General features: G+C 55.2%; 2 protein-coding genes across 2 annotated transcripts; one reads left to right on the top strand and one right to left on the bottom strand.

Annotated features, from left to right (window-relative positions):
- Positions 1–6708: 6708 nt before the first annotated feature.
- Positions 6709–9578, bottom strand: LOC119706945 (chemokine-like receptor 1). Its single transcript, XM_038151229.1, has 2 exons — positions 8833–9578; positions 6709–8315 (listed from the first exon to the last, which is right to left on the bottom strand). Exon 2 carries the CDS (start codon positions 8296–8298, stop codon positions 7213–7215), a length of 1086 nt encoding a protein of 361 aa, XP_038007157.1. The 5' UTR covers positions 8299–8315; positions 8833–9578; the 3' UTR covers positions 6709–7212.
- A 297-nt stretch (positions 9579–9875) lies between these two features.
- Positions 9876–14652, top strand: SHMT1 (serine hydroxymethyltransferase 1; the record flags this gene model as incomplete). The annotated part of the gene is made up of 12 exons (XM_038151645.1): positions 9876–9981; positions 10937–11054; positions 11338–11483; positions 11787–11902; positions 11993–12153; positions 12308–12389; positions 12636–12848; positions 13080–13196; positions 13542–13664; positions 13854–13970; positions 14086–14196; positions 14564–14652. Coding segments are annotated over exons 2-12 (1368 nt in total), but the record flags the coding sequence as incomplete, so codon positions are not given.
- Between the last annotated feature and the right edge of the window lie 2 nt (positions 14653–14654).

Below are 14654 nucleotides of genomic sequence, written 5' to 3'. Positions count from 1 at the left end.
GGCGGGCGGGGCGGGCCCCAGGCGACGCCCCCCCCCTTCCCCCGCCGCGCTGAGGGGAGCGGCCGCCATCTTCCCCCTCCGCCCGCCGTGCTCCTGGGCAGCGCGCCGGGGGCTCGGAGTCACAGAGTTTTAGGGTTTTAGAGCCGTCAGTGTTGGAAGAGACCTTCAGGATCATCCGGTCCGACTGTCAACGCACCACGAAACCACAGCGGGTGCCTCTTCCAGCACCTCCAGGCATGGTGACTCCGCCGCCTCCCTGGGTACCGATGCCAATGCCTGGCCACACGGACAGTGAAAAGAATTTTTCTAACATCTAATCTGAATCTCCCATGTGTCAGCTTAAGGCCATTCCAAGACCAGCCCCCTCCTCACTACAACATCCTTTCAGGGAGTTGAAGACAGTGATAAGGGCCCTGAGCATCCTCCAGAGTAAACAAACCCAGCTCAGCCATCCCTTATAAAATACATTTTTTCTAGATCCATCATGAACCTTGTTGTCCTTTGCTGAAATAGAGAAGTACATATCTGAATCCCAGCTGGGATGATGGGGGGACCCCAACACCACAATTGAGCTGCCCCCCCACACCAAAAATTAGCCCATGGTGCAAAATCCATGAGGAATAACACAGTGATGTGCACATAATTTTGGAGCTCCCACATCTGCATCCCCACCAGAGAGGGATGAAAGGATGGCTCCATCCCCGCCGGACACTGAGCTACCATCTGGCCTTTGCCATCAGCAGTGTTTATAGAAAAAGAGGCATTTCTGCAAAGTAAATTAAGAACAGAAACTATCCGTGGCCTCTCAGTTCCTTGTCAAAAGCGCACATGATTTATCCAGAGTCCTCTCAGGACTCTCCTTGCCACATGCATCGGTTGAACTGCACAAAGATTCTTTTGACATCCGAAATAAGGCTCTTATTTCAGTCTCCCTGCTTAAAAAGAAAAAAGGCAAAAAAATCTTTATCCCAAGACACCCATGACAAAACTGCTTTGAGGAAGTTACAGTCATCCCACACAGACACACATCCCTCCTTTAAATACAAAACCCAAACACCATGTTTTTCCCCCAGACTGCGCAGTTAGAACCTGTTTTAAATTACACTTCTCAGTATGCCCAAGTAAAGCAGCATTTTGTGGATCAGAATTTTAGCATTTAGCATCAAGCTACAAAGGTACTTTCTACTGCAGCTTTTCTCACAAAAAGCTATTAAATTTGCCTATTCCTGGACAGCAGGGTGCACTGGAGCAAGGCTTATCATCCCAGCAGATATTCTGCCCATGCTGGCCTTAACATAAAAGAGGAGGGAAAGCCACAGGCAAGCTCACCAAACATGCCTACGAATGGACAACATTAAATTCATAGTTTGAAACCATGTTTCTGCCACTACAAGCTGTGTTTTCCACTTCAAATATTCACAGCCCAGTGTTTTCCCCAGATTTCACATTTGTTTCTTGCTTCATGCATTCCAAGACTTGGTAGTTTCCTTTTTTGATTTTTTTTTTCATCAGAGTCAGAGCTGGGGAAGGAAAAGCCATTTAATGTGCAGCCACTGAGCAGATGTTGAGCACTCCACTTGCAGGCTCAGAAAGCCAGGACATCTGTTAGAAATCTGTGAGCAGAGAGGCCATCAAGCCTCTTAGATGCTGCAGTGATCCTCTGCCTTTCCTACATCCTCTTCCAAATTACACTGGGGTGTAAAGGAATAATCCGTCCCTCGCCACCCCCACCATTCCCAGTCCATGTTTTTCTGCTTCCAGGCTGGTGCTTCCACACAGTTTATTCAGGATCACTGACCCAAGCAGGTTCTTTTTGTGTTTCAGGGTTTTCAGGACAAAAAGGAAGGGGGGTGAGCTATTTGTTGGCCTCTTCACAGAGCAGCAAAGATTTCTTTCAGCATCAGTCTCCCTCACAGGATCCCGCTACAGGCTGGCGTGGCAGAGCAGTTTAATGCAGAACAACCAGAAACAACACATGGTGAAGCACTGACCCTTAATGCAATTAGCAGCCTTCCCCAGAAGCATTTTTCAGTACCCCAGGACACTCAGAATTTGCTGACTGTTTGATTTGTGCTGCCCCAAATTCCTGACATTGCTTAGGAAAACCACAGGACCAGGAACTAAGTGATCCTGTCTTCTGATTTTTTTTTAAATAAGGCTACTGCCTTTGTTTTCTTGGAGAAAAAGCAAAAAAATCAATTTCTTTCCCACCTCTGTCTTCCTGATCAGAGGAACACCAGTTTAAATCTCAGCTCCCAAGGGAGAGGGATTTGTTAATTTGACAATACTCTATCCAAACGCTAAGAGTTCAACAAACACTTGCTCCAAGATGAGCACATGGATTTTGTTTCATTTACAAAGATTCAATCGGCAGCCATCTAAGGAATTCTGAAAATTTTCTGGGTGTGAACACACTGGCTCACAGAGGTTTGTTGTTCTTCATCCAGATGTGACCCTGGCAAGCAGAGATGTGCAAAAAAAAAAAAAAAACTCCCTCACACCACACCTTGTCCAGCCAAGGTGAAGGGCACTGCTCATCCTGCACTGGGCTGGACGACAGCCTGCATCCATCACCTGAGAGAAGATAAACGCTGCTGTCACCCCAGCTCCTGAGCTCCATCCATCACTGCTCAACCAGGTTGGCTTTTGTTGGTTTGTTTGGAGTTGTTTCTGTTAAAAAAAAATAATAAAAAAAAAATTAAATGTCACCTATCAAACCACCCGGTAGTGAGAACTATCAGACACCGTGCACCAGAGAAACACTCTGATTTCATCCTGACAGAGCCCTGTGGATAAGTTTGGTCTCTCCTAACTAATGAAGGCATCCCAAAAACCTCCTCTACCCTGCACAGCCCCTGTGAGCCCACAGGCAGGTTCTGCAGCACACAGACACCTCCACACTGAGCACACACCAAAAGCCATCACCTCCCTGCTCCCCTGCCTTCAGCTTTATTGCCTGGGGGACAACTGTGTCTAATTTCCAGAAGATTCTGCTTGGATACTACCCAGCTAGGGAGGCAGAACTCAAAACAACTATAAATGCATTTTGGAATTGATGGAGGGAGGTGTAATTTTGTCATATTTTGGGAGCGATCTGGAAATAGCATTCCCCACGTCTGGCAAGCAAAGTGCTTTAATAAAGGTCCTGGAGCAGGAAACACATCTTCTCTGTGTGAGGGGCTGTGGCAGCAGACAGCACTCAATGCTTTATCAAATATTACTGCTTGGCTGTCTGTGGGAAACAGGCACAGACTCATTTGTCACAGTCCTGTTCCCCCTGAGTCACAAAGCTCTGTCTGAAGGGCTCCCTTCAGGGTTTTTTTCCCTGTTTCCAACTGCGCTCCCAGTTCCGGATCAGTCTGTAATGTTTAACAGATCAGCCCCAGCACAGCCACGGGGCTATCTCCAACCAGCCTCCCACCAAGGGCACAAGAGATTTGTGGGAATACCTGGAGTGTGACAGGCCCTGCACAGACAGAAGGATATCAGGGGGAGGGTTTGGACAACCACTGCCCTGAAACAAAACCTGGCAGCGCTGCCTCTTGTTTGGTTCACAGATTCTGTCCTGCAAAGTCTGTGTAAGATCCTGTTCACGCCCATCGCTGGTGTTTACAGATGTGGTTTGCCCTTTAGGCAAAATTGGTTGGACCGCACGGTCAAATCATGTCATTTTAGGGAATCTGAACAGCTACACAGTCCACGACAAACACGGATTAGCGCTCTGTTCCTTTGTCCTACTGACTGGGTCCCAGCATGATTTGCCATTTGCCTCAGCAAGCTGCAGCTCCTGTCCAAAGAGCACACGGGCAGCGTGCCCCGTGCAGGCATTTAGTGAGCACAGCAAGGGTTTGACTTGGTCACTGCAGAGCATCTTTGCAGATTAAAGCAGAATTCAGCACATGAGAGCAGGTCCTGTGCTTTACACGCACAACTGTGAGGTGCAAAGAAAGATTTAGCACCAGCCTTGGCTCATACATTAAAAAGGAGCTGGAAGAGGTGTAGGGAAGCAGCAAAGTGCAACCAGCAAAGAGTATTGTGTGTCCTCCCCAGTTTGGTTCTGACCAGAACCAGCGAGAGCAGATTAATGCTCATACTGGGAGTGGGACCCTCATCCAGCTGCTCCAAAAAAAGGCTGAGTCCTACTCAGGCCTCTTCAGCCTACCCCACTTACTGACACTATTACCAACATCTCCTTCACAGAGAAGCTTTCTACCAGAATCTCTCCTCTAATTCACTGAATTATTTCCTGCCTGATTTCAGCAAGCTCTGGAAGAGGTTCTGCTCTCAGACCTCTGTGCACTACCTTTGACCTTATCAAACAAGTCAATCCCCCAAGTTCAAGATTGGGACACTTAAAAATTTTACTCACCAGGAAAGTCTCACCAGAGGAGAGGCGTGGGGACTGTGAGGCTTCCCAGAGGCTTTTATTGTCTCATTAAGCTCTTCTTAATGAGAATTTCCTCACCTGCTGCAGTGGCCCTCCCATTCATTTGCATTCACTATCCTGCTGATGGTACTCAAGGCTGTCATAGCTCCCACTCCCTCCTTTCCTCATAACTATTCTGAGCTCGTTTTTTATCTCCCTGATCGCATCCAGGTCCCAGGGAGAAAATACTTTCTCCTCTTTTGTTAGCACTTGCCACAATCTCCTTGGCTGGTTTCCTCCCTGACATCTCTGCAGCTTCTCCTGCCTCTAGAGTCACCCGCAGTGGTCTCTCCCCCAAAGCAAGGCAGCAACAGCTGCTCGTGGTGAGATCCCCGACTTAAATGCTTGCTAAAAACTTCCTTGTTCTCTCAGCTAAGGCTCCCCACGCACAGCCCGGACCACACACACCTCAGTGCCTGCACCCCGAGCACCGCGGTGCCTCTGCCCATCCCAGCCCGCTGTTTGCAGGGGAGGGGCTGTCGGATCGGCCCCTCTGCAGGACCAATGAGTCCTCACCCCGGCAGGGCAGCGGGTTCAGCACCTTTCTCAATGACTGCAAATACTTTGGGGGTTCAGGCTGTTCCACTCCTCCCATGGCATCTGAAAGAGCCTTGACAGCAGAGCTGCGTCAGAGGGGGGCACAGATGCCAAAGCAGCCGTTCAGCCTCCTCTGATTGCCTGTCAGAAAGTATTTCCCCCTTTTTTCTTTTTTCATTCAAGCTTTTCTAGCTAAGCATATGGCAAATGGAAATATCAGAGAGAATGAACTGCCTCCCAGCTGGGAATGAGGGGCTGACAATTATCCCTGTGATAATGAGGTAGTCTGAACATGAGGGAACTCGATACAATGGGAGATTTATCTTGGAAGCAGTCCCTTGGCAGCCTGGCCTGTCTTGCTGCCAGCACGGTTTCCCATTGCACAAAGGGCAGGGATCAGACCCAGGATGACAAATCCATCTCTATCCCAAGCTCATCCTGCTCCATTACCTACGGCTTTTCCAGTGGTAGTTCCTTAGCTCATCCAGATGCTCTGCTTCACTTAAACCACGTTGTCCCATGGGAATCTGCACCACCTTGGATCTCCAAATGACCCAGAAAACTGCTTTCTTTCCTACCACAAAGCAGGTCAACACTTCAAATGCTGACCTTCAAGGCTGCCAGGGTTGAGGAGAGACACAAGACAGGAGTCCAAGGCCTTGGTCCAACACTCACAGAGACTCTTGTCACAAGGAATTATGTGGACTCTGCAAACAGATAAGGAAAATCAGGAAGAGCAAACCTGGGTCTGCAAAACCTTGACGTGGCAATCGATGCTGTAGTTTACCAGCAGGAGCAAGTAAATAGCCCCAGAGTTGCGTGCTGCATGGCAAACATTGCGGTTTTATCTGTATGACAGGCAGCAATTTGTGGCAAAGGTTAAATCTCTCTGTTCACTCAAGCTTGACATATGATGGTCGTGTTACATTCCCTGTTCTCGGCGGGTTTGTGCGTGAATGTGAGGATAAGTGCATGTGTGCCTTTAGGATCACGACCTTCCTTCAATACCGCATGGCCCAGCAGACCCATAATTAATCCCCAACACGTTCAAGTGACAGCTCTCATTCGTAATGTCCTCCATGCAGAACAGAGGTACGTGTAAATTCCTACAGTCCGGCTGGGAGTCAGAGATTTTCCAGCCACCGGAGCAGGGAGGCTCCAAGGCAGGTTTCTGACAGGATGGACAGGACAATTGGTAGGTTGGACTAATCTACAGGTAAATTGGGTAGGGCAGGAGAGGGAGGTGTGACACAGTCACTGCTCGCTCAGCTGCCAAGGATGGGTTGGGAATGACAACACCTCAGTGCTGTCATTCCCTGTTACGTGACCAACATTTTCTACTCAAAAAAATCTAAGAGGTCCAGAGGCTTATGAAGCCTGTAAGAAAGTCCTCACCTTTTTCATCCTGGGCAGCTTGCAAACATGAAGCTTGGCCAGACTCAGCTCAGCCACTTGTTCTTCTTTAGCATAAGTCCCAACCACGGGTTTTCAAATGTACCCAAAGGTCTGAAACCCAGATAAACCACAACCATGGTCTGGCAATCAGATCCATGTGCCCCAGGCAAATCCTCACACCCAGGTCAGGTCCTGTCTGCCACACACATAGAGCTGCTGCTAATACCAGTGGTTTGTTTCCAAATTCCAGGTATTTAATCTTTTTATCTGCTAGTTCTGTTACCAAAGATGAACCTGCTTGGTCAGATTGGACCAAGTGTTTTATCCCACAGGCAACACAACAGGATGGGTATGTTTTACACAAGTTTATTGGGGGTCAATATTCATTCACCAACAGCACAGAGTAGCAGATCTCTGCTATTTAAGGGCTGGGAGCATGTCAAACACAGAGATTAGCATTGCTCAGAAATACATCCAATCTGAGTAACAGCAGCACGACCACTGATTTGTCCTGTCTGAGGAGAGAAAAGATGAGTGTGTTACTCACTGTTCCATCCCCTACAAAAATACATCCAGCCATTGCATTTAACCCTCTTTCTATAAAGGTTCCATACACGAGAGTCAAATGGCACAAGGAGTAAAGTGCTGCTCCTTTGACCCGCCTTGCTGCAGCTCCCGAGAGTTCTTCCATCCCCACTGTGTGTTAAATCACAGCACATTCGAGACATCTCCAAAACACAAAATCACACCTCGTTAGCATGTGCAGCCACTTGCAGTCCCCAGTCCCACGATTTGAGCTACGAAATGAGGGAAATAGCAGAGAAAAGAACGGCCCCTTCCACACCAGCACCTGCTCAGACCCTCGGGACCTCCGCTTCCGAAGCAGACCTGGACTTGCGCCGGCTGGTCAGGCTGCCCAGGACCGACTCCTCGCTGAAGGCCCCTTCGAAGGTCGACAGGATGGACTGGCGAAACTTCTCCTTGAAATCCGGCCCCACAAAGACGTACAGGATGGGGTTGATGCAGCTGTTGAAGAAAGCAAGGCTGGAAACCAAGGGGATCCCTATGTAAAGGGCCAGTTTCATCTCGTGGCTGGAAGAGTTGTTGGATATTTCCAGCAAGGAGAAGACGTGATATGGGAAATAACAGAAGAAAAACGAGACTGTGACAGCAATGATGATTCTGTAGGGCTTTGCAGAGTTGGCCAACTGCCTTCTTTTCAGCTTGACAGCCACGACACCGTAGCAGATGAGAATCACCATGAAGGGGATGAGGAACCCACACAAGAATCGCGTGATGATCATGGCTTTGTGCCGCATCCTCCACAGCCTGCGCGTGGCCTCCGACGTGTAATCATCGGACAGAGCGAAATTATTGTAACAGCTGGTGACGTTCCTGGAACTCACCACGGTGTCCCGAAAGACGAGGTACGGGGAGCTGAGCAGGACAGCCAGGACCCACGTCCCCAGCGCGATCCTGGCCGCCAGCTCCGGGCTCCTGCGGTTGTGAGACCAGACGGGGAAGGCCACAGAAACGCAGCGGTCGATGCTGATGACCGTCAGGAGGAAGACGCTGGCAAACATGTTGAGGAAGGCCATGGTGCTGTTCAGCTTGCACAGGAGCTTCCCAAACGGCCAGTGGAAGCCCAGGGCGGTGTAGGCGATGCTGAGGGGCAGGAAAAAGGTAAAGATGAAGTCAGCTATGGCCAGGTTGAGGAACCAGATGGAATTCACCGTCTTCTTCATCTTGAAGCCTGCAATCCAAATGACGAGGCCGTTCCCTGACACCCCCAGCAAACAGGCGATGCTGTACACCACCATGGAGAGGATGTGCATGGTCTTCTGCAGGCCAGAGTAGTAGTCATGGTCAGTGGCATTGTCAGGCTGCTCCGTGGGGCAGCTGGCAGAGAAGGGGGAAGGGGAGGAAGAGGTGCTGTCCATCACTAGCGAGCCAAGAGCTGAAATCACAACAGGGCTGTTATCTGCTGCTCAAGAGAGGTGAAAATCTTTGCGAGCAACTGTGCACAAAATGTGTATGAAAAGCCAGATTAGATAAATTAATTTATAATTAATATAAAGTCCTTCTCTATAGCATGTGCAGCTGCACCTCACAGAAACCACCTCGACCAGAGAAACCAACCCCAGTTTTGCTGTTGGTGTCAGTGTGTCAGAACAACACCTTCATCACCAGCACACAGCAGCAATCCAGCATGGACCAGCAGCCAAACCATGGAAACCCAGATCCCCCCACTGTGACCAATCCTCTTTGGATGACCAGTAACAAATTATGACAGCAAAAACTATCTAGACTGGCAACAATGATGTTAACAGACTATTTCTTCACCGAGCCCCTTCCAGGGAGGTGCAGAACACCAGAGCCATATCCAAGTGTAACCATTGGCCCTTTACCCACCCACAACCCTCTGGTGAGCCCACCCGTGTCCTCATCTCTCTCCTGTTCATCCTGGCACTTGCCTTGGCAGGTCCTGGCAGGGCTGTGCGCGCTGTTCCTTGGCTGCTCTGCCCACAGCGGGTGGGCTCACCCTCCTGACTGACTCCCCTTGTGCTGCTCCTCTCCAGGCTGACTCACGCTGCCTCGCCCCATTTTCCCATGGCTTGGGATCACGAGGAATTTAGTAGGATCGCTTATTCCCTAATCTTCTTCCTCAATTTATGGTGTGCTGATTTAACCCCTGAAGCGCCAGGGGGTGCAGGTTCCCTAGGGCGGGTTGGCCAAGCCCACCCACTGACTCGGATTTGATGAAGGGAGAAAACACGGCCGCTCTCCTGCCTGCACCATTCATCCCCCTGGCTGCTCTCCCTCATGAGCACCCCGAAATCCCTCTGGGCACCGGGGCGCCCTGCTGTGATGGGGGACAGGGCCAGCTCTGCTCCCCACAACAGCAGCAAGGTGCCCAGCCTGTGCCAGGGCCTGGCACGCCCACTGTCCTGGAGACACGGTCTTGGCTGGGGGTTCTGGGGGTGCCCGGAAATGTCCCTGCCCGCTGCACCGTGTTGGGGTGTCCCATCCTTCGGCTCATGGGGGAAGTGGCGGGACGCTGGGAACACCGCAGGGCTGGCGGAGAAGCACGGCACGGCAGGCAGGGCTGGAGCTGTGGGTGACGGCAGAGCAGTGAGAGCAGCGGGGTGACAGCACAGCAGGGGTGGCAGCACAGGGGTGGCGGCAGAGGAGGGGTGGCAGCACAGGGGTGGCAGCAGAAGGGTGACAGCACAGCAGGGGTGGCAGCACAGGGGTAACAGCACAGGGGTGGCAGCAGAGGAAGGTGGCAGCAGGAGGGGTGGCAGCACAGGGGTGGCAGCAGGAGGGGTGGCGGCAGGGGGGTGACAGCGGCTGTCCCCCGCCCCGCCCGGCCCGGCCAAGGTCACCCGCGCCCCGGGCGCCACGTGCGGGCCGCGCCGCCAGCCCCGCCCCTGCGCGGGCCAATGGGAGGCGGGGAGGGGGCAGAGCGCGGCGCTGATTGGCTCAGGTGCCTCCCGAGCGGGTTGCCCGCCGCCGAACGCGGGGCGGAGCGCGGCGCTGATTGGTCGCGGCGCGGAGGGGGCGGGGCCCGGCCGGGCTATGGAAGTGCGCGCGCTTTCGCGCGGTAGCGGAATCGCGGTCGGGTAAGGAGCGGCACCGGCACCGGCACCGGCACCGGGGCACGAACGGGGCTGTGCGGGCTGCGGAGAGCAGGGCCGGGGCACGGCGTCCCGCTGCGGGGCACAGCGGCCAGGCAGCGCCGGTCCCCGCCACGCGGGGCAGGGCAGAGGGGCGCGCCGCCAGGATCTCGGGCTGTGGGAGGTGATGGAGGCGGGATACTGGGGGTGCAGAACGAGGTGGAGACAGAGCTTCGGGGATGGGGTTCCCCAGGTGAGGTGGCAGGTGTCCACCATCAGAGGGGACATGGGGGGGGTCTCATCCTGACTGGGAAGGGCAGCTCTGTTGCTCTCCACAGTGAGTGCTGCAGCAGCCTGTGCTGGGGGGACACGCAGGACCTGCGTCCTGCTCAGAGCCAGCGCACTTCCCCTCGCAGCCCTTTGCTCAGCCCAGCCTCTCTGGCCGATTCCCACCCTGCCAGTGAGGCCTGGGCTTGGGCCAGGGCATGGCTGAGCATCCCTGCCCAGCACGGCCGGTGTGAATGGACTTTGGCAGCTTGGCACGAGGAAACCGTGTGGGATTGCTTAATAACCTGCTCACGGACCTTCACCCGTCCTTGCAGGGTTAATGAGTAAAAAGATGAATTGTTTTCTGCCAAGGCAGCAGCTGGGCTGTTACTCCTTCTCCAAAAGCAGCAGTGGCATCACCTGGGCCGGAGGGCTCCTGCCAGGCCTGGGCATCACCCATGCCATGGAACCCAGCAGAGGCAGAGCTGCTGCCTCTCAGGGCCTCTCAGCTCCACAGGATGCTTCAGTCAGGGTTTGGGGCAGGACTCTGACCTGCTGGGGTTTTGCCCAAGGGAAAGCAGCCAAGAGGTTGCCCATGGCTGTTCTCAGGGAATACATGGGATGGCAGCAGGCAGCACACAGGGAGATGTGGAGGCACCCAGCCCATCCCACAGGCTCCCTGCTCTCCTGGCAGGTGACTCAGACCCAGCAGCAGCACCATGGCGAGCTCAACACAGAGCCTCCCCAGCGCCGAGCTCTGGGCCTCCCATAACAAGATGGTGATGGAGCCGCTGGACACCAACGACCCCGAGGTGAGAGCCCCTTCCTGGCTCCCGCCCAGCTGCTTCATCCATCCCCCAAACAGCCGTGGGGATGCTGGCCTTGTCAAGCCAAGGACGTGGCAGGGTCCAAGGCTGAGCTGCTGGAACCCCTCCATCCTCTGTGCCCTCTCTGTGACTGGTCGGGATCAGCTGCACCAAGAAGGGATCACGTCTCTGTTCTCCAGCGCCTTTCCAAGCCCTGTTGCTGTGGTGGAACGCCCACATCTCCGTGCAGAGCCAGCATGGCTGAAGCCATTTCTCTCCTCTCCCAAAGGTGCACAGCATCATCAAGAAGGAGAAGCAGCGGCAGAGGTTGGGGCTGGAGTTAATTGCATCGGAGAACTTTGCAAGCCGAGCAGTCCTGGAGGCCCTGGGATCGTGCATGAACAACAAATACTCTGAGGGTTACCCAGGACAGAGGTACGGGACTGGGGCTAAGGCCCACCAACCCAAACCCTGGCAGGGTGGGAGACGAACCCCCCATCCTGCCAGGCCTCACCTCAGGGAAGGAAGCAGTGTCCTCATGCTGGCAGCCAGGCTCTTCCAGGACAGGCTGTGACATTCTCAGCCTCTGTCCTTGGCCACGCATGGGACAGTCTCAGCAGGGTCACGTCTGCTGTGGCTGCACAGAAGGGGCATCACCCCAGGTTGTCCCCAGCCTGGTCACAGGGCCCGTTCTGAGTCCTGAGTTTGGTTTTAGCCCTGCCCTGTCCTGCCCCGCAGGTACTACGGCGGGACGGAGTTTGTGGACGAGCTGGAAAGGCTGTGCCAGAAGCGAGCCCTGCAGGCTTACCGGCTCGACCCCCAGAAGTGGGGAGTCAATGTCCAGCCCTACTCAGGTATTGGGGTGCTCAGGAGAGCCAGCACAGTTTGCCCAGGCCCCCGGGTGCCCCAGCGTTCGTAACCCGCCCGGCGCGCTCTCGCTGCAGGGTCACCTGCAAACTTCGCGGTGTACACGGCCCTGGTGGAGCCCCACGGCAGGATCATGGGGCTGGACCTGCCCGATGGTGGCCACCTCACCCACGGCTTCATGACGGACAAGAAGAAGATCTCTGCCACCTCTGTCTTCTTCGAGTCCATGCCCTACAAGGTAGGGAGCTGCTCCAGCCAGAGTGCAGTTATCATAAGTGTTGGTGCCTCTTAAAAGAACCAGCATCAGGCTGCCAGCACTCCCTCCTGCAGGACAGCACAGCAGCTGATCTTCACCACAGCGAGGTGGCTGAACCCTCCTCTTCCTCTCCCAGGTCAACCCCAAGACCGGTTACATCGACTATGACAAGCTGGAGGAGAATGCCCGGCTCTTCCACCCCAAGCTGATCATAGCAGGTGAGGATCACACCTGTACCCACCTCCCTGGTGGCACAGCCTGGGCAGGGGTGGCTCCCTGAAGCCAGCAGCATCCCCGTAAGCCCGTGGATGCTGCAGTGCCAGGAGGAAACCTCCCGGAAGGAGCTTGTGTACTGTGCTTGTGTGCATCCTGCTGGGCTGTCCACGCTGCAGGCCTGGTCCTGGGGCTGTCCCAGGGTCCCGCGCCTCTGCTCCCGTCCCCTCCTCACCGCCTCGTCCCCGCAGGTGTCAGCTGCTACTCGCGGAACCTGGACTACGCCCGCATGCGGAAGATCGCCGACGACAACGGCGCCTACCTCATGGCCGACATGGCCCACATCAGCGGGCTGGTGGCCGCCGGCGTGGTGCCCTCGCCCTTCGAGCACTGCGACATCGTCTCCACCACCACCCACAAGACCCTGCGGGGCTGCAGGGCCGGCATGATCTTCTACCGCAAAGGTGCCCGACCTGCCCGGGGTGCTGCAAGTTAATGCTCCTTCCCGCTCTGACTGGGAAGGAGGGAGGGCAGGAAGATGTTGGGAGTGGCTGGGGAGCTTCCCTGGGCTAATCCTGGCTCAGATTTGAGGAGGAACAACCACTGTGCCTGCTGTGAGCAGCCAGGGGGTGAAAGCAGCTCACGGGAGGAGGGCGGCTGTGCTGCCTTGTGACTGTGTCCCCCCTGTCTCACAGGCACCCGCAGCGTGGACCCCAAGACAGGCAAGGAGACCCTCTACAACCTGGAGAGCCTCATCAACCAGGCGGTGTTCCCGGGGCTGCAGGGAGGCCCACACAACCACGCCATTGCAGGTATGCAGCCAGGCTGGCTGCCAGCTCCAGCGCGGCAGAGGGAGCTGGCAAAGGTGTCCTGGCACGGCTCTGACCCCCAGCAGCAGCACGGGAGCCTCCAGCTGCCCTACAGGGCTCACAGCCTGGGGACACTGTGGCAAAAGGCAGCTGGTTGACCCAGCATTGCCCAAGGAGTGACCAAGCCTGTCCTGTCCTGTGTTTTGGCTCGTGGCAGTGCCACCAGCCTGGTTAGGGCAAAGCAAGGATCAGTCCATTAGTTTGTTCGGCTCCAGTATGGCTTCTGCTGGCAGTGCCGTTGCTGGTGGGATCCTCCCAAATCTGACCCTGGCCTCCCTCTATCCACAGGGATCGCCGTGGCGCTGCATCAGGCCATGACACCCGAGTTCAAGGCTTACCAGCAGCAGGTGGTGGCCAACTGCAAGGCACTCTCATCAGCACTGATGGAGATGGGCTACGACATCGTCACAGGTGAGGACGCGTCTCGGCAGTGGGATGGGGCTGACCCCGGGCTCTGACCAGGGCAGCTCTTCAAGGACACCGTGGGCAGGGCTCTGTTGGCGCAATTCCTCACCCCTTGTTAGATCTCAAGTCTTCTTTTGCTGAAGTTTCCTGCGGGAGCAGCATTTCCCCAATCCCACCAAACCCCTGTCTTTGCAGGGGGCTCTGACAACCACCTGATCCTGGTGGACCTGCGCAGCAAAGGCACAGACGGCGGCCGGGCCGAGCGGGTGCTGGAGCTCTGCTCCATCGCCTGCAACAAGAACACGTGCCCTGGTGAGGGATCCCACGAGCTCTGCCAGCTCCTGCCCCGCCCCAGGAGCCGGGCTGGAGCCCCACGGGCGGTGGTTTCGGTGCCGGGTTTGCTCACGTGTGCCTCGTCGTGCCGCAGGTGATGTCAGCGCCCTGCGGCCCAGCGGCCTCCGCTTCGGGACGCCGGCTCTCACCTCGCGCGGCTTCCGGCAGGACGATTTCCGCAAGGTGGCCCAGTACATCCACAAAGGTGAGCTGGGGGCGTGTGGAGCCTCAGCTCCAGCCTGGAGCAGGGCAGCTCCCCCGGCTGAGGAGGCACCGGCTGGCAATGGAGCACACCCACCAACGAGGAATAACCATCCTCCCTCCACAGCTGGATGTGGGGGAGGGCATCTGGCCACAGCTGGGACCAGCCAAACTCTCCCCACTGCAGGCAGTGGCTGAAAACCTGTCCCTCTCGCAGTTCTCAGGAGTTCCAAGCCGTTTCCCTGGGCAGCAAGTCCCTGAGATGGGAAGGAGGGAGGGAGCAGGGCTGTGTCCCAGGGAGCAGCAGGGCTGGGAGAGCCGTGGGCTGCAGCAGCTGCGAGGGCTGACCAAGACATCTCCCATCCTGGCAGGGATCGAGCTGGCTCTGCGTGTGCAGAAGGACATGAGCCCCAAGGCCACGCTGAAGGAATTCAAGGACAAATTGGAAGACCCAAAATACCG

This window comes from Motacilla alba, chromosome 14 (genome assembly GCF_015832195.1).
Source record: "Motacilla alba alba isolate MOTALB_02 chromosome 14, Motacilla_alba_V1.0_pri, whole genome shotgun sequence".
Classification (NCBI taxonomy): Eukaryota; Metazoa; Chordata; class Aves; order Passeriformes; family Motacillidae; genus Motacilla; species Motacilla alba.
Note: the sequence above shows the minus strand (reverse complement) of the source record. Positions and strands in the feature narration are given on the sequence as shown.